Source organism: Neltuma alba, unplaced genomic scaffold (assembly GCF_004799145.2).
Source record: "Neltuma alba isolate B1F8T4 unplaced genomic scaffold, ASM479914v2 tig00003740_pilon, whole genome shotgun sequence".
NCBI lineage: Eukaryota > Viridiplantae > Streptophyta > Magnoliopsida > Fabales > Fabaceae > Neltuma > Neltuma alba.
This window is the reverse complement of record NW_021633412.1, coordinates 22,855-49,299: the sequence shown is the minus strand read 5'-3', so window position 1 is coordinate 49,299 and position 26,445 is coordinate 22,855. Positions and strand designations below refer to the sequence as shown.

General features: G+C 35.5%; 3 protein-coding genes, 1 non-coding gene and 1 pseudogene across 5 annotated transcripts; 1 reads left to right on the top strand and 4 right to left on the bottom strand.

Annotated features, from left to right (window-relative positions):
* Positions 1-110: 110 nt before the first annotated feature.
* Positions 111-4,773, bottom strand: LOC114742404 (mitotic checkpoint protein BUB3.3-like). 2 transcript variants are annotated; one of them, XR_003739872.1, is made up of 10 exons: positions 4,535-4,772; positions 4,280-4,410; positions 3,146-3,228; positions 2,410-2,658; positions 2,224-2,296; positions 1,431-1,511; positions 1,276-1,357; positions 1,030-1,130; positions 442-621; positions 111-348 (listed from the first exon to the last, which is right to left on the bottom strand). XR_003739872.1 is itself a non-coding variant. In XM_028930671.1 (10 exons), the coding sequence occupies exons 1-9, from the start codon at positions 4,643-4,645 to the stop codon at positions 534-536; spliced, it is 999 nt and encodes a 332-aa protein (XP_028786504.1). In that variant the 5' UTR covers positions 4,646-4,773; the 3' UTR covers positions 111-348; positions 520-533. The 2 variants fall into 2 exon arrangements, 1 of the variants encoding a protein (XP_028786504.1); XM_028930671.1 differs by having other exon boundaries at positions 520-621; positions 4,535-4,773.
* A 41-nt stretch (positions 4,774-4,814) lies between these two features.
* On the top strand, positions 4,815-4,886 carry TRNAW-CCA (transfer RNA tryptophan (anticodon CCA)). Its single transcript has one exon. It is a non-coding gene; the product is annotated as a tRNA-Trp (tRNA).
* A 1,195-nt stretch (positions 4,887-6,081) lies between these two features.
* On the bottom strand, positions 6,082-8,603 carry LOC114742405 (cell division topological specificity factor homolog, chloroplastic-like). The gene is made up of 2 exons (XM_028930672.1): positions 8,384-8,603; positions 6,082-6,914 (listed from the first exon to the last, which is right to left on the bottom strand). The coding sequence occupies exons 1-2, from the start codon at positions 8,468-8,470 to the stop codon at positions 6,312-6,314; spliced, it is 690 nt and encodes a 229-aa protein (XP_028786505.1). The 5' UTR covers positions 8,471-8,603; the 3' UTR covers positions 6,082-6,311.
* Positions 8,604-10,653: 2,050 nt separating this feature from the next.
* On the bottom strand, positions 10,654-13,679 carry LOC114742406 (uncharacterized protein At5g01610-like). Its single transcript, XM_028930673.1, has 3 exons — positions 13,458-13,679; positions 11,698-11,752; positions 10,654-11,272 (listed from the first exon to the last, which is right to left on the bottom strand). The coding sequence occupies exons 1-3, from the start codon at positions 13,563-13,565 to the stop codon at positions 10,893-10,895; spliced, it is 543 nt and encodes a 180-aa protein (XP_028786506.1). The 5' UTR covers positions 13,566-13,679; the 3' UTR covers positions 10,654-10,892.
* A 1,961-nt stretch (positions 13,680-15,640) lies between these two features.
* Positions 15,641-25,011, bottom strand: LOC114742401 (3-dehydroquinate synthase, chloroplastic-like; annotated as a pseudogene).
* Positions 25,012-26,445: the final 1,434 nt, after the last annotated feature.

The following is a 26,445-nucleotide window of genomic DNA, read 5'->3' as shown; positions in this document are numbered from 1 at the left end:
TCAAATGGAGTTATATTAAATTGTAGACAAATGAGTACACATGTAAGAAACAGAGTGAATGGAATTGTCAACAAAGGAATACAATTTTTCAACCTGGAATAATATCCGCCCCCTATATAATCTAATTCAATTTCAATGTCTGAAAGGTACTTCTATAAAAATAACTTACAAAGACCTTTTGCTGCTTGGCCTTCACTAAAAATCAACATGCGTTTCTTAGAAAAAGCTCACTGTCATATCAGAAGCACCATTTCCTTCATAATACCGCAGCCTGGTTTCTTGAGCTAGATCTAGGGAGTGACTCGACTGAAGCTAGTGAGTGAATCAATTCCCAAGTAAACCCTTCACCTGCAAATCATTCATCAAGGCACCATCTAGGAAGAGAATTAAACACAAGCTAGAGCGTGGGAAGTTAGAGATCAAAAGACTAGCAGAACCCACTAGATCACCATTCTGTTGTACATGAATGAACAGCACATGTTGCGGATCATTTCTTTCCGCCTCCAACTGTATTGATACCTTTGTTGGCAAGCTTAGCTTCTACTAGCAGAATTGCTGGCAGAAACTGATCTAATACTGATGTTGTCCGTATTGTGAATGAAGATACGAGGAGGTTCTTCTCTGTCAAGATGAAGGGGGCAATTAGCTGACAACCAAATGAATAGATCAAAGATTGCAGTCAAAACTCAAAAGCAATATATTTCTTTATTAATCTCCTTGCCTGCAGTCAAATTAAGTGAGGAATCCTTGGACGTATTCTTTGTTTCATTGTGAGGAAACGAGTGGTGGAGAAATAAGCAAAAAATTACAAACATTTCATTTGATTCTTGGTGTGTGTAACTTAGATTCTCGATGACATTATTAAGGAGGCTAAATATTGAATTTCTACAAATAATAAGATGATAATACCCTTTCCGAAAATAGAATAAGAAAGCCAAAGCAAAGATAATATTAATATTGATAACAGAATATCAGAATCTACAAATGATAAAGAAGAAATGAGTGGAGGACATGGGAGTAATCACTAACATCTCATTTGCTTCTTGGTATGTGTAACTTGAAGCCACAGCCAAAAGCTGTCCCACGTGGTTGTATGACAAGGATGCCACACTATTCGGGTATTTAGGTAACTGAAATTGAGAAAAACGGAAGTAAAGTTGAAATGAAATCTCGAGTGTATATAGATGCACGAATGAAGCAGCCCACAGGGTACATACATCATTAGTCGAATGCCACAAGACATAGGATTAAGTATGCAAGTTTCTAGGCAAATACCTCAATGAGTCTTTTTCTACTACTAGCATCCCATAAAATCACATAACCTTCATTGTCACCAGTGGCAAAAGCACCTTGAACACTAACCGAAAAATTAATAAAGTATTAATAGTTATACATTATAATGTTTATATGGTTATTGGCAAGGAACTTACAGTGGACTGAATATAATGTCATTAACTGATGCCAAATGATGTCTTCCATCCATCGATTTAGGATTACACCGGAATATAAATCTACGACAAAGTTTGACATGGAAATTTGTAAGCACCTTTCATTACAAAAATCAGCCGAAAAGCTGAACTTTTTCCGACGTACCATGTTGGAAACCAGAAAAGGGAAACGTAAATATCTGTAAGACATATCGAAGGAAATTAGGAAAGAAATTATGGCTTACGGAGGCCAAAAATGGAAAGAGAAAATGAAATTACATGTTGAGCTTATGAATGTTGAACAGAGCTAGAATTAGAAAGTGATCGAAGATTTCAAAATTCCCTCCCCCTCATATTGAAACCAAGCAGTCACGCACTAAAAACTGTGTCCTAATTCTTTTCAACAACATAAATCCATATGCTATGCTCATGAAACTTGAGTCCTTCTCCCTCACGTGTAATTAGATTCATGCCACTACGGATATGAACAGAATACCAGCAAGATTATAAAATTTGAAACAGCTATCCTAGAATGGACCAGATCCTTAAATAGTCTCAATCAGAGAGAAGAAAATATTTTTGTTCGCTAAGGAGACAAAAAGAAAATGCAATAGGAAAATAAACGGTAATGCATAGATCCCTGTCTGGGAAGACATATATACGTTAGCAAAAGGAGGAGAATAACAAAGGAAGACAAGAACTGCATGGTCAGCGGCTTCATTTGGCTTTGGTTACATAGCAGTTTGAGGGATTATGAAGTTGGGAAAGGAGCCATGTGTAGGGTTATAAAACTTACTCAATGTCATTTGAACTAGAAGAATCAGAAATCTGCAATGCTACCCTCCCATCTACCGACCCAACTGCAAATCCTGCAATTGAAATTAGAAAAGCAGTGCCATTGGCATATCTTGTTATAGAAGCACTAACATGTCAGTGTGACCTGTTTCAAATCAAACAAATTAAACCGAAAGGGTCATCATACCTCTTGTGTATGGAATTGAACTAACACATCTAATCTGTGTGCCTTTGTGTGGTTCACTTGATGCAACTGGTTTGTCAAAATAACGAAGATCATAGATATGCACTGATGTTCCTATTCCAACCGTCAGATTCAACCTAGAGACAGACATGGAGTTCACCTCTGCGCCTAGAATTTTTGAGCATGAAGGAGCCTTCTCCATACGAATATCCCACAACAATAACTTATCAAATCCGGCAGTGATCAACTGACCTTCAATTACCAGGAACAGGAATGATTACGGATCTTTCCTAACTATTAGAGACAACACAGCATGCCAGTGTTTTGTACATAAGCAGGGAAATTATTACATTCAAATTTAGACCTTTTATTCTGCCTAAAACCATTTTTTCATCAATTTTATCTTTATGAACTTTAAGAACTCGACAAAATTTATAGTAAACATCAATTAAGTATGTCATTTTCATGAACAAAGCCAACATTTACTATCTTTCTGCAACAACAAACGAGGCAACATTTCCTTTATCTTCTGCTCCTGCCATTTCTAAACAGCAAAATGTATGCATAATAGCAATTCTCTAGGACAAGGGTAGAGAAAAAGAGGAATGAAGTATTATTATTTAGTTTAAGTCCAATTATACAGTTGCTGCATTTGGTCTCTCAATATCATATCAACAATTAGAACATAAACCACTTGAGACGAAGAACTAAGGTAGAAAGGTTAGTTGAGATAGCTTACATATTTCATTGGCATATCCAACGCATGTTGCTACATCGTCATGATTGCCCATTCTATCAATAATTCCCAAATGCAAGTTATACCTGACGACGTGAAGCTCTAGAGAAGTCAAAGCACGTTGATGAAATTATAAAATGAAACATGACTATGCTGCAAACGGAAAATAAGGTTTTTGTTTGAAGTCGAAGCACGTTCAATGTGTTTGGTTTGGGAGTTCTTTAGCTTTGAGATTTGAACCTAGCAATGTTTATAATTTTGGTGGCTGGTGCTTTGATATGACGATGAAAAACAGCTTACTAGACTATTATGGGAAAGCATTTGTAATGTGGCTATGTTGGTCTCTATTAAAGAAAGGAATGATGCTGTGTTTAACTCTAAACAGCCTGACCCATGCAAAACTATTTACACTACTTCTAAGAACATCCAAGAATTTTGGGATGCCAACTGTGAAGAAAGGATGAATGAAGTTAAAGTCTTTTCTCACTATTGGAAGATGGCAGCAAGAAATAGTTAATTCATGCGTTTAGCACGTTAGCCCACCAACGATCACAGGATCTGCAAGAACAGCATTCTTAAAAGTGATAATGCTGACATCTTCCCCTCCTTGGATGAAGTAATTGATTATTGTGAATGACAGTATAGCAGTCTGATGCAAGGAAGTTTTGGATAGCATTCTTTCTGTGACTAGATTCTCCTATTCTCCAACTCCTCGAAAGAGGAACCATGCAGCAGACTACATTGCCATAGGCATTGGTAAAGAGGTGTGTCCTACTGGATGGGCGCATTGGCCATCTCCTCCTCTAAACTATTGGATGGACTTATTTCCGTCTAAACTGTCTCAACTGGAGATGAAGGTTTGGCTCGTGAGGAAAGTTGGGTCGGGTGAGCATATCTTTTGTGCTGCCCCTCTGTCGTTTGAATATTCCCAGGTTGCTATGTTTCGGTGCTGACGTACTATTTTGACTAATATATGAAGCATTTTCAGGTAAAAAAATGATATCAGAAGTCTTAAAAAGTTATTAATTTCTAATCATGAAGACAAATTAAATGCCCGAAAACATCATTAACGCTGAGTATTAGCAATAAATAAACAGCTATACCATGGATAAATTTTTTTAAAAATAAAAATGAGACCTTCGAATTAATCCATCAGAACCAGCGGCGAAAGCAACCAAGTCGTCCTGGAAACAACAATCCAGAAGCGCCGCTTCTGAAGGGGCTTCTAATCTAAGCACAGAATTGTCCACGTCGTATAAGCGAAGGCTCTGCAAGAAATTCGTCAATCAGAGACCAGGAACTTCCAGCGGTTTCAGAAATCCAAAGCTTAACTCAGAAAAACTCAACACATTAAGAGAAATTGGGACTGAAGAAAAACAGATTCGAACTTACGGAGTCCCATGAAGATATGAGTAGATTGCTACAGTTAGGGGCGAACTGAATCCTGGAGATAGCATCGCCAATTGGGTTTTCTAACTGCAATTCCAGGTAGTCTTTCTTCATTCTTCCCCCGCAGAAGAGACAATACTCTGTGCACCAACCGAGAAATTGCCCAATTCGAAGTTCGAACTGTGATTGGCGCCAAGAATGCCAATTTCCTGAATAGGGGGAAATTTGAAATTCCAATTAATCATTAGTTATTAAATAAAAGACAAGCACCACCCCACCCAGCGGATCCGTGGCGCAATGGTAGCGCGTCTGACTCCAGATCAGAAGGTTGCGTGTTCGATTCACGTCGGGTTCAATTCCCGTTTTTTAAAACTGTCGTATTCTTTGTTCGGGAAGAAAACTAATTTAGATTAAGCCGGCTCGACGGAAAAAAATGGGTGCTGATGATTAGTTTGTTGAAAAATTTATTATTTATAAGTTTTAAATAGTTCAGCTCTCTTTCGGTTTCTTACAATCTTTTTCTATTTGTTTTAATTTTTGTCCACACACATCATTGTGTAACTATTTTTGTTATTGAACTTTTATATATTTTAGTACGGTTTAATTATTAAAAAAATAAGTATAGTTTTTAAATAACTCTTAGGCTATTATATATCTATCACAAAAGAGAAAACGAGATATCTATTATGAATCCTCTACAATAATGTCCAATATGTTATAAAATGAGTTACCAAAAAAAGTAAAGTAGAAAAGAAATGAAGACAAGAAAATAAGAGAAGTACGTTGTATTCCTTTACTTGCTTTACTTATATCACAATACAATGATATGTTCTATTTATAAGCATAGCCTTACATATAGGTTATACTTATCTTTAAATTATAAATAGTAGAGCATAAACTACATGAATGTAGGTGGGAGATGAGTTATAAGATTAAAAGTATAATAGAAGAGTAATGAAGCGAAGGAATAATACCCAGCAAGAATAGAAGTTATGTGATGAAGTTGAAGAGAAAGAGAGGAATAGACGTCCGCACTTATAATATTCAAAACATGAAAAATGATTTGTCCGACCTACTGTAATTTCTCTATTATATACAGATCTTAGGCATTAAGCCATTAACCCTTTTGAACAAAGGCATGCATCCTTTAATATCAGTTGAGTTTTTAGTTGATTAGAGATTACTGAATAATAAAAGAATTTTCAAAGACTAAATTATTTGAGATTCACAACAGTAAATAATTAAAAACATTTTTCTCTTGTAACAAGATGAGGGCTTAAGCTTTCATGTCTCATCGTATCCTTATGATGCACCCAAACGGCAATTATGAGATAAAAATTAAAATTGAACAAGTATAGATTTAAAATGTTTCCTCTGAATATGAACAAGACCAGGTAATATGCGGAAGAAAAACTAAAATTTTCTCCCCTGAACTCCATTCTTAAGAAGACTAATATGCCAATTCGCTATTGTGCTACATAGATAACATCAGTTATAACCAGCAGGAATTGAATTTAACAGAAGGAGGAGGGTCACATTATCCATACTAATGACTTCAAAGAAAAACTTATCATAAATCTCATTGCAAATAACAAGTCATTTTTAGCTCAGCTACGCACCAAACCAAACAAAATAAAGGTGGTATAATCAAAACTCAAAAGCTGCTAGTCTTCTCTTACTCAAGTCTCAAATATATACACGGTTACAACTTAGCTAAACTAGTAAAAATTCCTAACACAAATTGATCAATAGTTTGTGAAACAAGCTTTCAGTTCAGACATCAAGACCTCTCATCTGGAACATAAAAATCAAATCTAACATCAACGGAACCTGAACTATCTCCAACATCCTTGTACTCAATGTTTGTTATTGTCCCATATTCATCCAGATCTTGATATTCTGGCTTAACACGCCGGACAGGCACCGTCACAGAGTAAATAGTTCCAATATCGGTATCAGCAGAAACACTCAACTGTACTTTGTCCTGTGATTCTATTTCCACAAAGTCAGACAAAGCACGCACAATGTTGTTAACAATTTTGCGCTTTGCCTCGTCGCTTACTTCACATCGATCAGAAAACAAGATCATCTTTAGACGCTGCTTGGCAATCCTAGCATTTGAGCTTTTTTTAGATACTGCTGATGGGAAAACTATTTTCCAAGCCAAGCTTAATCGTTCAAAAAAGCTCATGTTAATAGCATCAAGGAGAAAATTCTCAGCTTCTTGGGTAGCAAATTTTGGTGATGCATTACGATCTCCACTGACTCCAGAAACTGGCTTCCACTGACTGCGCATACCATGATGTTTAATTGCCATGCTGGGATACTTTGGTGTGAATTCAGTGATGCTGGATGCCCCATTCAAGGAACTAGAGAAGTCTACCTATAAAACAGAAAAGCTAAGGAATAAAGCAGGTGAAGACATTTTCACTGTGCAAATGCTGTTATGTTTTGACATTTACATGATGAGGTTTTAGGGTGTGTTTGGATAGAAACCAAACCATGGTTCCAGAAGTGCTTTTACGGATTACGAAGTAAATATGTGGAGGAGATTATCTCGTTTTGCAGAAAAGTGCTTCTGAAACCACGGTTTGGGGATACCCAAACAGGCCCTTAGTTTTCTTTTATATCCTTCAATCTTCCATAATAACCAATGCAGCACTTAAGCAATGGCACCCATGTAAAACCACCTGATGAAAAATTATGAATCTCTTTCCTTTAAGTAGAATATGTATTTCATAGTCTTTAAACATACTAAGCATCCAAGCACAAATTGGGGAATGTCCAAGTACACAGTTCTGAATCTGATTCCATCAAGTATAATGGCAAACTCTCAGACATTTACAGGGTCCTTAAATTACAACTCATGCAAGTCAGTTTATCAGATTCCTCCATCACTTTCAACCCAAGATTTAAATTTAAAAAAAAAAGGACAAACGAATATATGCTTGATACACGCAGGATTTCACAAAGAGCCCATGGCAGAGACATTATGTAACATCTGGCACATCTTTCACAAAGTTCATCTTTTTTTCCTCAAAATGCATGATAAATAAGCAAAACAAGGACATCTCTGTGCATGCAAACAAAGATTTTCCCAACGATATTAACAAGTGCCAGCTCTGTAACATAGCTTAAGGCCATCAATTAATACAGGCTTGGTGAACATAGACTCATACTTCATCTCATTCTTGCCCCATACATAACAGAACAAAATTTCGTCACTGACAAGGTAAACAGCTAGAACTCCTGCAACAAGATACTTAAATGCACAAAATAATAGAAGATTGCAAAAACTTATATAAAATTTCCTCAGCAACCATCCCAAATATTGCATATCTCATCTTTCGTTTTATTTTGCCCCTTCAAGTTTAATTTGACAATAACACCTCACTTGCAAGCGATACTGCAATTTCAATAGAAAGAATAACTAGTTAAACTGCTCTAACCAGGCCTGCCATCTACCATCAACAGACGAAAATAGAGAGATGACAAAGACCCCAAAGTTCAAACCATCTGTGACTAAGACCCCAAAGTTCAAACCCATGTGAATAAAAGATGAATTCCTCGAAGAATCAATTACCCAATGTAACTCTTCACAAAGTCCAAAATCCCCAAATTCCCAGATTCGTGGCTGGGGAAACGTAGCAAAAGGAGGGGGGGGGGGAGGGAATTGGGGTTTCACCATCCCCTTAAACCTCTGACACGTTCTCATTGAATTTCCTTATTAATCGAGTCCTCCAAGACATTATCAGAAATCAGATGGCTATAACCGCAAAAACACTCGACCCTTCACCCCATGAGCACGAAACGAACAGAAATGGAACAATAAATACGAGAAAAGTTTCAGACCTTCGGGGATGACAATGAACTTTGACGGGGGTAAGAGTGATGGAGTGGAAGCGTTGCAGAGACCCTCAGATCGCCAGAAATCGCCATTGTTGGGTTAGTTGAATTTCTCCTTCTACCGGGAGTTCTAGTCCCTTCTCCTCCGTGCTCAGTCCTGCCTTCTCGCTCTATCGATCTTGTCTGCTTCTTGTTGATGCTGCTCGACTCGTTTTTCGAACAACAATGTAATGTGCAAAAGAGTAATTTTCTTTTCAGCCCACGACAGAAGAGAAATTTACTTTAACCGTTTAAACCTTTTTTTTTTTTTTTTTTGACCAGCAACCGTTTGAACTTTAACGCATGGCGGCATAGGAGTGAGCATTCGACGCTGATGCGCGCCGTTTCGATAGGGAAGGAGGAACTGTTTCCTCCTTTCTTTTCCCCGGCAAAATATTTTGATTATGAAAACATAAGCTACAAAGTCTTGTACAAGTAAACTAGGGTATTTAACTTGTCCCGTCTTGATTTCCGTCAATCCCGAACAGAGAGAAAACAGTAATAGGGACTGGATAGGATGTACGACAGGGTCTTTTTTTTTTTAATTTGCTTATTAAATTAATATTAATGTTTGTTTTTTTTTCAGTGATTTTTTTTAATGTCAAGGGCATGATCCTTTTGCTTATAATTCGAGCTTTCTGCATAATAGTTTTTAAAGTGTTTTTATCTTTTAAAAGTCTAATAAGAGTAAACAATACAATATAAAGAAAAAAAATTCAAAATTCTAGTTTAACATTATAGTGGTTTGAGGAAAAAAGAGGGAATGGGATGAGACGCAAGATAGAAATCTTGTCCTATCCTAATTCATGAGACAAGTCTGTTTTAATTTTGTCTTATCCTATCAATACTCCTATTTAGTAAATTGGAATTGAGAAGGCTACTAAATTAAAAGAGAATGTAGAACATCTAAATAACTAAAGGAAATCTAAGTAAATAATCCAAAACAACTTCAATTAGGATCAAGAGCCAAATCATTCTAAACGAGTCTCATATACTTTTTTTTATTTTTATTTTAAAAAAATATTTTAGTGTGTATAGAATTAAAAATAAAGATAATATCTTAACAAACAACTTTTTAAAAACTAACTTTTTATTTAAAATTGCCAATTGGAATTTTTAAATCTAAATTGTTAAAATTGTATTTGGACTGAGCAAATCTCATTGTGACCATCCAAATGAGGTCCCACATCATCCATTTTCATATCCTTAGACAACAAATTTTGCAAACCAGCCAATGAAGTTTTGTTTACCTAATCAACTACTAATTTTGTTTTCCAGCTAATCCAAACATAGAATGAACAAACAACTTCTGCCCTCCTAGAAGCTGGCTTCCGAAGCATCTCTCACAAGTAGGAGTGGAAACAGGCCAGGCCTTACCCTTAACAGGCCAGGCCTGTATTGAAGCTTGTTGGCCTGAGCCTGGCCTGTGGCCTGTGATAGGCCTTAATTCAGCCTAAGCCTGGCCTGTGCAAAAGCCTGGCCTGGCCTGAAACCTATTAAGAAGCCTGTATTTTTTTAAAAAAAATTTAAACATATTTAAATCAACTCAAAATTATAATAACTCAATCCAAATTATCTAAAATATTTAAGTGAAAAATATTTAATATTCAAATGGTAGTATATTATTTCGTTGTTCATGTTTCAAATTATATTATTTAAGTGAAAAATATTCAATAACTTGAGGAGAAGATGTAGTTAAAATAGTCACAATACAAGGGATAAACAGAAATCAAATTCATAGAGGGGTTATTTCTGCTGTCACTTGTTGGTGATGTACATTAGAAAAATTAAGTAGTTTTGTATAGGTAAATAAAAGTCAAAAATGACAAACACGAAATCATCATCGGGCAGTAGGATTTGAACGAATAACAAAGTGCATATTAGAGAAATCATCATTCAAGGTATATTGAAGAGTAATCCAAACATGGTCTTATTCAGGATAAAAATGTGGTATTAGGCATATTACAATATTAATCAAAATATGGTATTATTTTAAAAAAGTTAATTATAAATTTATAATTATAATATTTTTTAAAAAAATATAACAGGCCCAGGCCGCTTAACAGGCTTAACAGGCTTATTAAAGAGCCTGAGCCTGGCCTTTTAAGAGAAACAGGCCTTTTTTAAAGGCCTGAGCCTGTTTTAATTTGGAAATAGGCCAGGCCAAGTCACAGGCCCCTGACAGGCCGCCTGGCCTATTTCCACCCCTACTCACAAGACAAGAAACCAACTGAATAAAGGGGGAAGAAACAAAGTTGTATGAATTCAGGTTTTCAATTTTGATTGCCTCCAGTGAGCTTCTCAATTCACATTCAATGAATGAACAGAACAGCAATTCAAAATATCCAGTACCAACATTTCTGGCAAAACAAAAAAGACGATGCCAAGTCCTACTGTATAATATATCATTTTGTAATGAACTAGATAACAATGGACATGAGGATTCTCAATCTGTCATAGACCTAATAAAATAACCTCAGAATTCCGATACTCTGAGAGCATCGCGAGGCGTATCATAAACATCCTTTGACCTTGCCTTCTTTACACCAGCAGTAAACCAGACCTTATCAGATTTGTAACCTTCAACTGCCACAGTTGTCACCTTAACCCACACAATGGCCTTTGTTTTCATTCCCTCAATTCCTGTGAGCTTCCCACGTGTGAGAATCCCTTTGACTCGAGTCGCATATCTGACTACAGAGGAGTCCTTGAAGCTGACCTCACACGCAGATGGCAAGTACACCACCAGCTTACCATTGGTTTCGTCAAACTCGTAGCAGATTATGTTCTGCGGGAAAAGCCCCGCCGGCAAGTTGTAGTCACGGAGGAGATCTGGTAAGCTTTTCAGTGGCTTGCCTGAAGCATAAATATTGAAAAGAAAAGGGAAGAAGAGTAGGTGATATGATCATTAGTTGGAAAAGTAGCTTGTAAATTGGTCAAATTAAATAGACTTAATTGAGATACTATCCCTACATATTGCAATGGCCTGCCAAATTCAATCCTCCACATTCATGTATTCAAACAATAATCATACCAAAGAATATGACTACGGCTGACACTCCATCTATAGATCATGTCTATTTGAATGCCATGCATACGAAATTTTGGGGAATATAAAAAAATCTAAGATGTAAGCATTCTAAGCATTTTCTGGGCACAGAAAATGTATGTTGCAGTTGTGTTCCTGGTATGCATCTAAAGTACCATATCTGCTTATGAAACAACAAGTTTTATATGCATGATCTCACATGAACATTCAGGGTTGAAGCAAATTTGCATACCTTTTAGTTTGTTGAAAATCCATTTTGCTTTCTCTTCAACAGTACTTGAGAAAGTCTGCAAAAAAGAAAAATCACCATTTAGCAGAATTGCTTGGGATTATGCAGTAGCATCAAAGTCTAGAATGCCCAGACACTAAACAACTAACAGTATTTTTCACTTAATTAAATTTATTACACTCAAATATGCTAGTACTGTAGTACATGCACACAGAAATTCAATCCAATTCTGTGCTTGGACACAGGAAGTTTGCAAAAGGTGTCGCTAATCAACATAAAGAAATGTGTTTTTTTTTTTTGGGGGGGTGTTGTTTTACAAATATGAATTCCGTGAAGCTGAAGCCTGCCAAATTCTCTAAATGATCATAAAATATTGCCCTAAAAGCCATCCGAAGAAGCTTACAACTAGTGACCATGCGCCCAATCCCCATATGGCGAGTGTCACATGTTTGTACACAGTAATGATCAATCTAAGGGCGTTCTAAATCAGAGTTATACTAAATGAATGAAGACAACACCCTGAATTGAGTAAATTATATAAGCTTAAATGTTTTTCTGACTCACCAAGCCCTAGCATTCATTCTCAGGAAGAAGAAATACAAGAAATTAAATGCTTCATATGCTAAGAAAAAAAGTCCCATGTTGTTGGTCAGTTGTGAGTGGCAGCGAAAATACATTGCACACTAGATAGATTTGAACCAGAAAATAGATATATAAGTGAAAACAGACTATAAATCTGATGCTTTTAATATCTTTTGTTTAGAAAGTAATGTGAAATCTACTCACTAATTTCCTCAATCTAGTCAAAGAGGCCCAATGAAGATATCTTTGATATCTGAAGCTCCCTAAAGTCCTAAGATTAGTATCAAATAGACAATTGCCCAAACAAATGGAACCACACATCATCATATGAAGAGATTTATTGCCATAGGGAAGAGGAATGGAGAGCATATTCATGTAAGCATCTCACAGATTCGTACTTGAGTAAGAGATTGTTGGGGTCAAGCAGAACAGAAGGTAGTCACATTGAACAGAATAGTATTTGCGTGGAAAGAATCCAATACCCGAGGTTTTGACTTTAACCCATGCATACATATTTTTGTTCATAAAAAGAAAGCCTAAATAAAGATTCCTCCCATGACACATTTTACTATTGTCCTTCTTCTCCCATAGCATCCTCTGCTCACATACTTCCCCCTCCCATCCATTCAGCCAAAAAGCATAGAAAATGGGTGCAGAGTAAATTATATGATTCTAGTGAATTTAACACCTCAAAACCCGGAAAGATCTAAAGAAGTTCCCCTTAAACAAACCCCGTCCCCCATGACCCAAGAAGTAACTTCTCAGAAAGAAAGAAATATGTCATTACAATGCCAGTCTTGCAAATATTTAGTGTCAGACGAAGCAATATTAATAAGTAATAAATTCAATTTCACTTCGATTATCACATTATATATCTACACCCCTAAAACTTCCACCCCCAAATCACTCGAGTAAAAGCAGCTCCCCTAAATCGGTACAGTCAATCGGATATCATTTTTCCGGAAAAGGACAAGAAAAAGAAACCCAGTTCATTATTAACTCTAACAAGTCTTTAAGATCTCTGAAGCCAGTATCGACTTTACAATAACCACACTAGATTGACACAAACAAGTTAGTATAACCCAGATAACCCTCATTGCAGACATAAAGAAGGGAAAATAAAAGATGAAAAAGCGCAAAATCAAAAGAAGAAAGCGAAATGCAGAGAAGATTTGACTCACATTGATGTCGTCAGAGATATTAGAGAACTCCTCCTTGGCTTTCTTGGTAATCCATGAGTTTCCCAGACCGACCTTCAAGCTACTGACTTTAGTCAGAGCTTTCTCCATTTTCTACTCGCTTCCCTTCCCTTTTCTGGAGGCAACCTCAATAGCTCACACACAAGGGAGCGTTAATGGTGGTGGTTCTGGTTCTGGTTCTCTTCCTAAAGGCTTCACCTTTGGCATCTAAATTAAAGCTGGCAATGGGAAAAAGGACAAATGCGCTGATGCGGACAGTAGAAAGCGGCGTTTCACGTTTCTCCCTAAATTATAAATGTTTTTGTACTTTTGTGTTCCGATTCATATCACATTAATGCTTGGCCCAAAAATTGTTTCACTATTTGCCATTGGCGCCAAAATTTTAGGTTTAGGATGAAAAAACGAAGGATTAATAAGAATCTGCGAGTAATTAATCCCTTCAACGAGACAATTAGTTTTTGAATTTCTTATTGGATTTCTATTGAGCACACTTTTCATTCGATTACATTTGGGATTATATCTATTTCTTTCAGGAAAATCAAATTGTTGCAATTTTTAGAGTTCATATAATAACTGAATCACTATCATTTGCGATGCTCTATTAGCCATTACTACAAGGATCTAACGTTAAAGAAATCAAATGACGCCGCGAAATCCAGTGAAGACCCTTTTTTTCGTAAGATAAATTTTTGGGTAATAAATTTCAGTAAAGTTTGTCTTTTTTAATTTGGGATTAAATTGCATTCACTACCCTAACTTTCTAAATTAATTTAGCACTCTAAATTTAAAATATTTTTTCATTAACATCAAATATTTTAAAAGGATTTTTTGGTGCAATTTTACTTTAAAAGTATTTTTTTTAATAGCAATGGACATTCAAAACTTAAAATACCAAGTATCACGATGCTGGATATACTAAAATTTATTTTTAGATACTCAGTATTACTGAAAAAGTACTTTAAAATACTAGATATGTAAAAAATTAATGTAAAATGTTGAGCGCCATTGAAAAAATATTTATAAATGCTGATTAACCCTTTTTACTTTGTTGAAGGATGCTGCCTGACCCTTTCGTTTATACTGTAAAGATTAACATTTTTAACCGAAAGAAGAGCGAAGACCAAGGAAATACACAAACAAATCCACATAATGCGATCTGAAAAAGAAGACTTGATATTGAAGATGATTTCTTTAAGATGTCAAACTCAAGAAGATGCTGAAGAACATGGGTGGGACCAGGGGGAAGCTATGGTTTAGGTATTTTCCAGCTCAAAAGATTGATACTTGATAAAGAAGAGAGAAGTTTTATTTGCCTGCTAGCTATAATGCACATTGCAATGCAAGGCTCCCTTTAACTATTCTGCACGTTCCTCTACCTTCCCTAAGGTTTGCATTGCATTATCGTATAATGGGTTTGATCTGGCATTAGCATTATAGCTATCTCATTGCCTTAATTTATAAGTATTACTATTATTAAGGACCAGAACACTCTTATCCTCCATAATTGGAAGCTGCACATCTAAGTGCAAAGTTCATTTATTTCACAGCTCATAATTGGTATGCCAAACTAGGGGCAAAGATTTTTATATTCAGAATTGAATGGAATGGAATAGTCCCCAACAAAATAATTTTCTGATATGATTTGTTTCTATTTATAATAAATTTTTCGAGGTTGTCCATAATTTCTTTTTTCTTTTTGTTAATTTCACATTCCGCCCCCATTTAATCACTCATATTAATATGATCGCATTTATTATCAAGATATTTGTTCAAAAGTAAATTCTCTCTCACTCTTTCTTTCCTCACAACTAGGGAATTTTTAAAGTAGCATTACATGTTTTTTACATATTTATTATTTTTAATTAATTTTAACTAACTTTTTTGATTGAATATGAAGTTGCAGTCTATGGACTGAAAATTTAATTTTTAAATTTAGAGCCTCTTATTAATAAAACTACTGCCAAAAATTGTTCACAAAAGCCATAAAGCCTAATGACCAAATCGATTTGGCCCATGGACCTGGAAAAGTTGGTGATTTTTAGTCACGACAGAATGTAAAGAGCGATTGAGTCCAAAAAACAAAAAAGAATGTAAAGAGCGATCAAGAAAAACATCATACGAGGTCATATGATAGTAAAAAATTCTTAAGGTAAATAGTATATTTTAGAAGTTTGTTTTTGATAATTGCATGAAGCTGATGGAACAGAAATCAAGAACCGGTCATAAAGATCAAGATTTACAGAATTTGTGTAGCGTAGCTTCGAACGCTTTTCCGTCGTAGTCCGCAGTGAAAACGAAATTGCCAGGAGAACCCTTTAGAAGGACAAGGCTTCCCAACAAATCATCACATCCCTGATAAAACAAAACAATCAAACCCCAATCACCACAACATAGACGAACAAAAGCTTTAATTTTTTTCAACAATTCTACCCCTATCTTATTTATTAAGTATGATTTTACTCTTGATCTTTTTAATGATATAATTTTATCCCTAATCTTACTTATCATGTCTAATTTTACTTCTTATCTTTTTAGAGGTAGAACTTTACTAATGCTTTTTTTTGTGTAATTTTACCCCATGAGTTTTTTTTTTTGGGTGTATTATTACCCTTGATCTTGGGTGAAATTCTACCCATCACCTTAAAGGGGTGAAATTGCATATAATAGATAAGATCATAATAAAATTACATCTTTACCCTTTTTTAAATTAGAAAAAGAATGAAACACCAGTCCCTTACCGCCGTGAGCAACTTGAACTCATCCAGAGTCATAATTTTAGGAGGGGCTGTAGGTAGGTTTGCCTGCTTAAGAATGGCATGAACTCGCTCCACAACTGAATCATCAATCCAACCGAGGCGATGCGATAAATCAACAGCCATCACCTGTGTTCATTGACTTACAATATTCATCAACGCAGACATAAGTATTCTACCTGGGCTTAAATATAGGGACTAATTGCGGGGTTATTTTAGTCATAAATATAATATCTTAATTCAATTTAACTCCTAAATTTCTAATTTTTTCCCCAAACTATCGCTACTGATTGTTTATATTAAAAGAGTTTCCTATCATAGGACAATTCCAATGGAAATGATTAAATATGGTATTTTAAGAAACTAATACACATGTTTTATAAATAATTAACTTAACTAATTTTCTTAAATTTAGTAAATTAGTTAACAGGAGGAGTGACAAGCAAGACGCTCATATACCCCATAATGAAACATGAGAATAAGAAACAAGATTGAGGGTGAAGTACCATGCCAGCTGCAACAACCTCTCCATGAAGCCACTGTCCATCGCCAAGCTTAACTTTTATTGCCTGAAATAAAGTGCACGTGAAGGAGTATTATGTTCAATCAGTTTGAGTACAAATTAAAATACGATCACACAAATCTGAAGCAGCAAACAAACAAAAATATACTTCCAGAGGCTATTCTTAACCTTTGAATTTAAGAACTGCACAAAATTTGTCAAGTCTCAGAATTGTGTCGTCGAGGGCAGAGAGTTTAAGAGGAAATCTTAATCTTAGAAACTTTCAATACAATATACGTCCCAAGAGGGAAAGCATGTTTATTTAAAAGAGCACAGCACACTGAATTAGCCTGAAGATGATATTCACATCACAACTCTAACTGTTTGGAAATCTAAAACAGAAAAACTATCACCAGCTAAATGAAAGCACTCACATGGGCAAATGTGCGGCCAAAGTTCAGTCCACTTTCGTTCTTATCCCATGACACAACATCAGCCTTGTTCTCACATGATCGCTTTGTGGCATATGCCACTGCACTTGGGTCCCTGCATTAAGAGGGCATCTGAGTTGATCCAAAGCAACTAATAAAAAGCAATAAAAGGATAATTAAGCTTAAATTCCACAAGTTTTGCCTTGTGTTATAACCTCCATCCTGGAAACAGCCTTTCTGCTTCAGGGTAAGATGGCGTACATCTACCCCTTCCCAGACCCTACCTAGTGGGAGTCTCGTGCACTATGCCGTCCTTGTTTGCAATAAGCTTTATATATGGCGTAAAAGGATCAAACACCGGAGCCTGCAACTGCAAGCTTATAATAACAATACTTAGATGATGGTGATGATTTTACCTTGCCATCAGTGCCTGCATATTTTTTTCGAGCCACTCAAAGAATTGTGCATCCCTGATGAGACCACATTTGATAACCTCTGCAAACCCCGATGCCAGTTCCCTATCAGGTAATGTAGTTAATGTGTCTGTGTCTATGAGCACACAGTGAGGTTCGCGGGACTTATAAGGCACGTTCTCGCCACCAACAGAAGAATCAACCTGGATCATCACCATGTACAGGCTAATGTATCAGAAAAAAACAAAGAAAAAGCTGAGAGAGATTATTAGAATAATAAATATAATATCGAATATCAAGTTGACATAAAAACATGAATAATAAAATTGTAGAAGCAGTAGTAGACCTGAGCCACAACGGAGGTTGGAATCTGAATAAGATGAGCATCCTCAGGCATGTGAAGACAAGCAACATGGCCACATAAGTCAGCAATCACACCACCTCCAAGAGCAACAAATGTAGCTTGCAGCCCAAGCTTAGGGGCCATCTTCTTCCAGTACACTTTTGGTACATATCTCTGACAGTTAAGTAGGTGATCATTTTTAATGCTTGAGCCAAGAGTGAAAATCACACATAAGTGGCACGTTGCCTGCGGGCTCCATGCTTGGATAAGGTCCAAGGCCAAAGCTTAGCATTGACGTGTTTATATGCTGGCGCATATGTCTAAGTTGTATAATATAAATTAAAAAAGAAAAAAGAGTGAAAATCAAACAATCCTCAATTTAAGCATACAAGACCTACCAGATTTTTGAACTGCTCACCATCTGGCAAAATGACTCTCAACAGAAATATTTGGGTTTCCTCTTTTTAGGGCATCAACAACTTTGTCCAGATACAGTGGCGCAATGGTGTTATTAGTGAACACAAGGACCCTCTCCCCGTGAACATGCCTATATATGGCGAGCATCAGCTTGGATCAAACATCTTGACGTAAATAATAACACTTTTAGAAGATGGAAAATATATAGTGGCTTTTTTTTTTAAAAAAAAACACTTAAGGCTATGTTTGGATGAGGGAAAAATAGGAGGAAAACAAGTGAAAGGAATACTAGGAAATAAAACTTTTAAAAATGGCTAAAGTATATTTTTTATAATTTAATTTTATATAAAGTTTCAATTTAGCCTATTAACTTAAAAAAAAAAGTATATTTTAATTTTTTAACCCTAAAATTGTTGACAAAAAATTGATAATATTAAAATCTTGAATATTGATAAACATTATCAAATGTTAACATATTAAGTTGAATTTTGAAGACAACTATAAAATGTAATTATTAACCAAAAAAATAATGATTTAAAATTAACAATTTTAGAATTAAAAGACTAAGAATATGATTTTTAAAATTAATGGATCAAACTAAAATTTTATATAAAGTTAAATGATCAATAGCATATTTTAGCCTTTAAAAATAGTATTAAAACAATATTATTCTTGGGACTTTTTCTTCCCACTATTCTTTCTCCCCAAATTTTCCTCCATTCGAAGATAATCAGGGAAAAGATGCACACAAAATTCCTCGTTCATTTTATCCATATAATGGCAATGCGAATGGTCCAATAATTTCCTTAGCTTATTTTTATGATTTATTTTATATTTAATTATATATAGAGTGCAAAGTTTTACATAATGGAAACAATTCACTGAAATATCGATAATCGCTTAAGCGTTTCCCATAAGGAAGTTATATCTGATACTCCTTCGGTCTTTAATATAGGACTCAATTGTTGAGTTGATTTTGGTCCTAAATATAAGACTTTTTTATCATATTTATCAATTTTCTTTAAATTACCCCTATGGATACTCCCTCAACTATAATCAAGTAGAAGATGAAGAGGGGGTATTAAGAAAGATGATTATGGTATTTTAGGAAAAACGTATCACATTTCTTATAATTAACTAACTTACCTAACTTCTTTAATCTAATCAAATTAGTTAAATGTGTCTTATATTAAGGACCGGAAGAATATTATTTTTTTACTTAGAGTGGAGGGATTGAAGCGAAATTGGTTAGAGGGAATTAAACTTACTATATAATAACATTTGAAATTATCTTTTTATATCATCATTTTCTGTTAATGATTTTAAAATTAAAATATTAAAATATATATTTTTTAAAGCCAAGTGGTCAAAATAAAACCTTATATAAGGTAAAAGCATACTGTATCCTTTTAAATTTATATTTAAATAATTATAAAATTTTTTAAATAAATATCTTTTTTTTAAGCCCTTCACCCTTACTTTTAAAAGCATACTGTATCCTTTTAAATTTATATTTAAATAATTATAAAAAAAATTTAAATAAATATCTTTTTTTTTAAGCCCTTCACCCTTGCTTTTCCTTTCAGAAAAGGAAAACGAAGACAAAAGGCGGGAACGCTGCTGTTGCAAGCACAAGTCATGAATAAAACGAAATATGAATTCAGGTCACCTTTGGAGAAGCTCAGGTTTGTGAAGCAGACCCGAGCCGATATAAATCGGATAGCTCCAAATGGAATCGACCTCATAAATGATAAATCTGACTCCGATAGGTCCGAATGGGCAAATGGGCCTCAACGATCATGGGAAATCCATGCTCCGCCTCAGCAGTGGACCGATCGATGTCTGGACTCGAACTGGCCCATACCCGTAGGTTCCTACCTTGACCAAATTTCTAGTCCAGTTGGAGAGAATGTGTGGGAGATCGGAGTTTGGAACTTTGAAAGCAACGGAGGTGAGAAGAATTGGGGTTCAGTTTCTGGATTGCAGGGCTCGCTGGTTGCTTGGTGGAGAGAGAGAGAAGGATATAATTAATGGCAGAAACCATAGTGACGCAGGGAGGACGGGGGAGGGGAAGCCAGTGCCTTTTACAAACTGGGTTGAGATGAGAGTCACAGTAATTAACCACGGAAAAGTCTAGAATCCTAAATTAAATGCAAATAATAATTAATCACCAAAAAAATCAAAACAAAATATTCCCCACTCATGAAGTATCTCAAATCTTAATTAGTTATCATTCTCCGTGCTCTTCTATAAGATTCAAATTTTTGGATCCTTCTATTCTTTCTTATAAAATTTAGTATTAAAAGCATTTTCGTTAATTTTTTTCTTAATTAATTTTTTGGTACATTCTCTATTATCATTTTTTTTCAGTATTACTCTCTCTCTCTCTCTCTCTTACTCACTTATAAATAAAAGTATATTTGAAAAAAGTACATTTCATATAGATTTATTACTTTTAAATGATTTTAACAATTTTTTTACAAACCATGCAGTTCGATTATTTAATTGGGTATCTTCCATGCCAAGCCCATATACTCGTGGGAGGTGGGACGGCACATTCATATGTTGCGGCATGAAGTACTTCTCTCTTATTTAGCGAGACCTGAGTTGGATTGAGAGCAACGTCACACAAATTTTCAAAGATAACAATATCATTACGTTACCACCGGATGAGTTTCCCTTCTTCACAAATACTTCTTCCGGTTCTTATTATAAGAACTAGTTTGATTTTTATTTTGGTTCTAAATATAAAATCACAATCTAATAATAATAGTTCTAACCAATACACTTAATTAGTAAGAATATTTTAGGAAAGAACACACCTATTTATTATAAATAGCTAACTTAACTAACTTTCTTAATTTACTTAAATTAGTTAACTCTTATATCAAGGACCAGAAGTAGTATTTAGCCAAATTCTTAATGTTCTCAATATAATTACCTCTTAAACAGAATGAACAAACAACTTCTGCGCTCCTAGAAGCTGGCTTCAAGAGCATCTCTCAGGGGGCAAGAAACCAACTAAGTAAAGGGGGAAGAAACAAAATTGTATGAATTCAGGTTTTCAATTTTGATTGCCTCTAGTGAGCTTCTCAACTCACATTCAATGAATGAACAGAACGGCAATTCAAAATATCCAGTACCAACATTTTTGGCAAAAAAAAAAAAAGATGCTAAGTCTTACTGTATAATAATACCTCTGATCTTTAATATAAGACCTCATTTGACTTTTATTTTGGTCCTAAATATAAGACCCCAATCCACTTTGTCTCTCATATTTATGTATTTTTTTTCTAAGATAGTCCTTCTAATAATAATAGTTCTAGTCAATACACTTGATTAACAAGGATATTTTAAGAAAGACAATACATATTTATTATAAATAACTAACTTAACTTCTTTTCTCAACATACTCAAATTAGTCAACTAACTCTTATATTTAGGACTGGAAGTAGTATATCATTTTGTAATGACCTAGATAATAATGGACATGAAAATTCTCAATCTGTCATAGACCTAATAACCGTAGAATTCCTATTCTCTGACCTTGCCTTCTTTACACCAGCAGTAAATCAAATCCTATCCGATTTGTAACCTTCAACTGCTACAGTTGCCACCTTAATCCACACAATGACCTTTGTTTTCATTCCCTTGATTCCTGTGAGCTTCCCATGTGTGAGAATCTCATCAACATAAAGAAATGTGTGTTTTTTTTTTCTTTTTTTAGTTGGGGGGTGTTTACAAATGTGAATTTTGTGAAGCTGAAGCCTGTCAAATTCTCTAAATGATCATCAAATATTGCCTAAAAAGCCATCCAAGGAAGCTTACAACTAGTGACCGTACTCCCAATCCTGCAAATATTTAGCGTCATACAAAGCAATATTATTAAGTAATAAATTCAATTTCACTTCGATTACCACATTATATATTTACACCCCAAAAAATTCCACCCCCCAAATCACTCATGTAAGAGCAGCTCCCCTAAATCGGTACAGTCAATCGGATATCATTTTTCCAGAAAAGGACAAGAAAAAGAAACCCAATTCATTATTAACTCAAAGGTCTGTGTCGTTCCCTCTCTCTTATGTTTATCTTCGGTAAATTTTGGTAGCCTGTAAAGCATTCTTTTATTTTCTTTTCCTTTTTTTCCCAAACCGGTAAACTCTTCCTTCCGTTCCGTATAAATAAACCTAGCTACCCCTCTATCTTCTATCATCTCTCACACTCCACTCGTCCTCTCACTGCACGCTTTTCATTCCTGTCAATTCATGTTTTCGTTTTTGTTTGCTTTCACCGGTTCCCTAGTCCCACTGCCGTGACAAAGGCCCAGAACCCGCCCTCCCTCCCACCATCGGGTCGCTGTTGCCTGCCGCTGCCCTCCTGTCAGGTAACACGTTTACTCCCTCACCTCTCTTTCTACACTCTGATTATCCCTCACGTCTCTCTGAATATTCTCTTCTTCACAGGGTGACGTTGAGCATCCCTCAGCTACAACAAGAGCTCGCCATACATGACCATTTGGCCGTGTTTCACCTCATGGAAAGGAGCGCTTATTCACATCACACCGAACTCTACAATCTTAGAGGTATGCTGCGGTCAAGCTGCCAGCTTCAATTTCTTCTCACCGAGACAGAGGCCTTACAAGCTAAGACTGGCCGGTTTAGGCGGCTAGACGAAATGCCTTTCTTCATAACATACGAGCTGATTACCGATATCTTTCTTTTTTCACAAGTGATATCCAGAAGTAATTGCTAGAAACAAATACATCACTCTTTTTTGTCTTGCAATTTTAGACATACTTGTCCAAAATTTATGTGACCAGAGAGAGAGGGACGAACTTGTATTGCATTTAAATGCATTTGATTTAAGTGAAGTAAATTAGTGAATATATTCATTGCTGCGTGCCGCCACCCTTATGTCTGATACTTGAAGTACTCCACTGAGGAAGCTAGAGTGAATACTCATGGTAGATCATGCTAAAACTTTGTACCCTCACGTCTGATACCAACAGTACTCCACCAAGGAAATTATAATGAATACTCATGGAAGATAATGCTGGAACTTTGTGCCCTAAAGACCATTATGTGCTTTAGTAGTTAATTTTGTCTGTCTCATAAAAAAAAAGCATAACCATTTGATACCCCACCTCTTCCTTCCGTTCTGTATAAATAAACCTTTAGCTACTCCTCTCTATCCCATTATCTCTTACACTCCGTACTCGTCTTCTCACTGCATACTTTTCATTCTCGCCTAAATCATATTTTGGTTTGCTCTCGCCAATTCCCTACTTCTATTGTTAGGACAAGGGCCCAAAGCCTGCCCTTCCTTCCGCTATCACATTATTATTACATGCTGCCACCCTCACGTCTGATACTTGAACCACTTCACTGAGGAAGCTAGAGTGAATACTCATACCCTAGACACCACTTCACTGAAAAAGCTAGAGTGAATACTCACGTCTGTCTCACCAAAAAAAAAAGATAACCGGCTGAGGGCCCACCTCTCCCTTCCGTTTTGTATAAATAAACCTCTAGCTACCCCTCTCTCTATCCCATCATCTCTTACATTTTACACTCGTCCTCTCATTACACATTTTTCATTTTTGCTCAAATCATATTTTGGTTTGCTCTCACCGATTCTCTACTTCTACTGTTAGGACAAGGGCCAAAGCTCGCCCTCCCTTTCGATATCACGTCGCTGCTGCCCTCACGTCTAATACCTGGAGTACTCCATCAAGGAAGCTAGAACGAATACTCATGGTAGATAATGTTGGAACCTTGTACCCTAGACACCATTATGTGGTCTAGTGGTTGATTTTATCTGTTTCACTAAAAGCATAATCGTCTAAGAGCCCACCTCTCCCTTCCGTTCTGTATAAATAAACCCCTTGACTGAAATATCGATAATCGCTTAAGCATTTCCAATAAGGAAGTTATATCTGATATTATTTTTTTAAACTTGAGTGGAGGGATTGAAGCGAAATTGGTTAGAGGGGATTAAACTTACTATATAATAACATTTGAAATTATCTTTTTATATCATCATTTTCTATTAATGATTTTAAAATTAAAATATTAAAATATAGATTTTTTAAAGCCAAGTAGTCAAAATAAAACCTTATATAAGGTAAAAGCATACTGTAGCCTTTTAAATTTATATTTAAATAATTATAAATTTTTTTAAAATAAATTTTTTTTAAGCCCTTCACCCTTACTTTTCCTTTCAGAAAAGGAAAACGAAGACAAAAGGCGGGAAAGCTGCTACTGCAAGCGCAGGTCATGAATAAAATGAAATATGAATTCGGGTCACCTTTGGAGAAGCTCAGGTTTATGAAGGAGACCCGAACCGATATAAATCGGATAGCTCCAAATGGAATCGACCTCATAAATCTGACTCCGATAGGTCCGAATGGGCAAATGGGCCTCAACGATCATGGGAAATCCATGCTCCGCCTCAACAGCGAACCAATCGATGTCTGGACCCGAACTGGCCCATACCCGTAGGTTCCTACCTTGACCAAATTTCTGGTCCAGTTGGAGAGAATGTGTGGGAGATCGGAGTTTGGAACTTTGAAAGCAACGGAGGTGAGAAGAATTGGGGTTCAGTTTCTGGGTTGCAGGGCTCGCTGGTTGCTTGGTGGAGAGAGAAAGAAGGATATAATTAATGGCGGAAGCCATAGTGATGCAGGGAGGACGGGGGAGGGGAAGCCAGTGCCTTTTACAAACTGGGTTGAGATGAGAGTCACAGGAATTAACCGCGGAAAAGTCTAGAATCCTAAATTAAATGCAAATAATAATTAATCACCAAAAAATCAAATCAATATCAAAACAAAATATTCCCCACTCATGAAGTATCTCAAATCTTAATTAGTTATCATTCTCCATGCTCTTCTATAAGATTCAAATGTTTGGATCCTTCTATTCTTTCTTATAAAATTTAGTATTAAATGCATTTTCGTTAAGTTTTTTCTTAATTAATTTTTTGGTACATTCTCTATTATCATTTTTTTCAGTATTACTCTCTCTCTCTCTGTCTCTCTCTTACTCACTTATAAATAAAAGTATATTTGAAAAAAGTACATTTCATATAGATTTATTACTTTTAAATGATTTTAATAATTTTTTTACAAACCATGTAGTTCGATTATTTAATTGGGTATCTTCCATGCCAAGCCCATATACTCGTGGGAGTTGGGACCGCACATTCATATGTTGCGGCATGAAGTACTTCTCTCTTATTTAACGAGACCTGAGTTCGATTGAGAGCAACGTCACACAAATTTTCAAAGATAACAATATCATTAAGTTACCACCGGATGAGTTTCCCTTCTTCACAAATACTTCCTCCGATCCTTATTATAAGAACTAGTTTAATTTTTATTTTGGTTCTAAATATAAAATCACAATCTAATAATAATAGTTATAATCAATACACCTGATTAGTAAGAACATTTTAGGAAAGAACACACCTATTTATTACAAATAGTTAACTTAACTAATTTTCTTAATTCACTAAAATTAGTTAACTTTTATATCAAGGACCGGAAGTAGTATTTAGCCAAATTCTTAATGTTCTCAATATAATTACCTCTTAAACATAATGAACAAACAACTTCTGTGCTCTTAGAAGCTGGCTTCCGGAGCATCTCTCACGGGGCAAGAAACCAACTGAATAAAGGGGGAAGAAACAAAATTGTATGAATTCAGGTTTTCAATTTTGATTGCCTCTAGTGAGCTTCTCAACTCACATTCAATGAACGAACAGAACGACAATTCAAAATATCCGGTACCAACATTTTTGGCAAAAAAAAATGATGCTAAATCCTACTGTATAATACTACTTCCGATCCTTAATACTTCATATGCAAAGAAAAAAAGTCTCATGTTGTTGGTCAATTGTGAGTGGCAGTGAAAATACATTGCACATTAGATAGATTTGAATTGGAATATATATATAAGTGTGAAAACAGAGTATAAATCTGATGCTTTTAATATCTTTTGTTTAGAAAGTAATGTGAAATCTACTCACTAATTTCCTCAATCTAGTGAAAGAGGCCCAATGAAGATCTCTTTGATATCTGAAGCTCCCTTAAGTCCTGAGATTAGTATCAA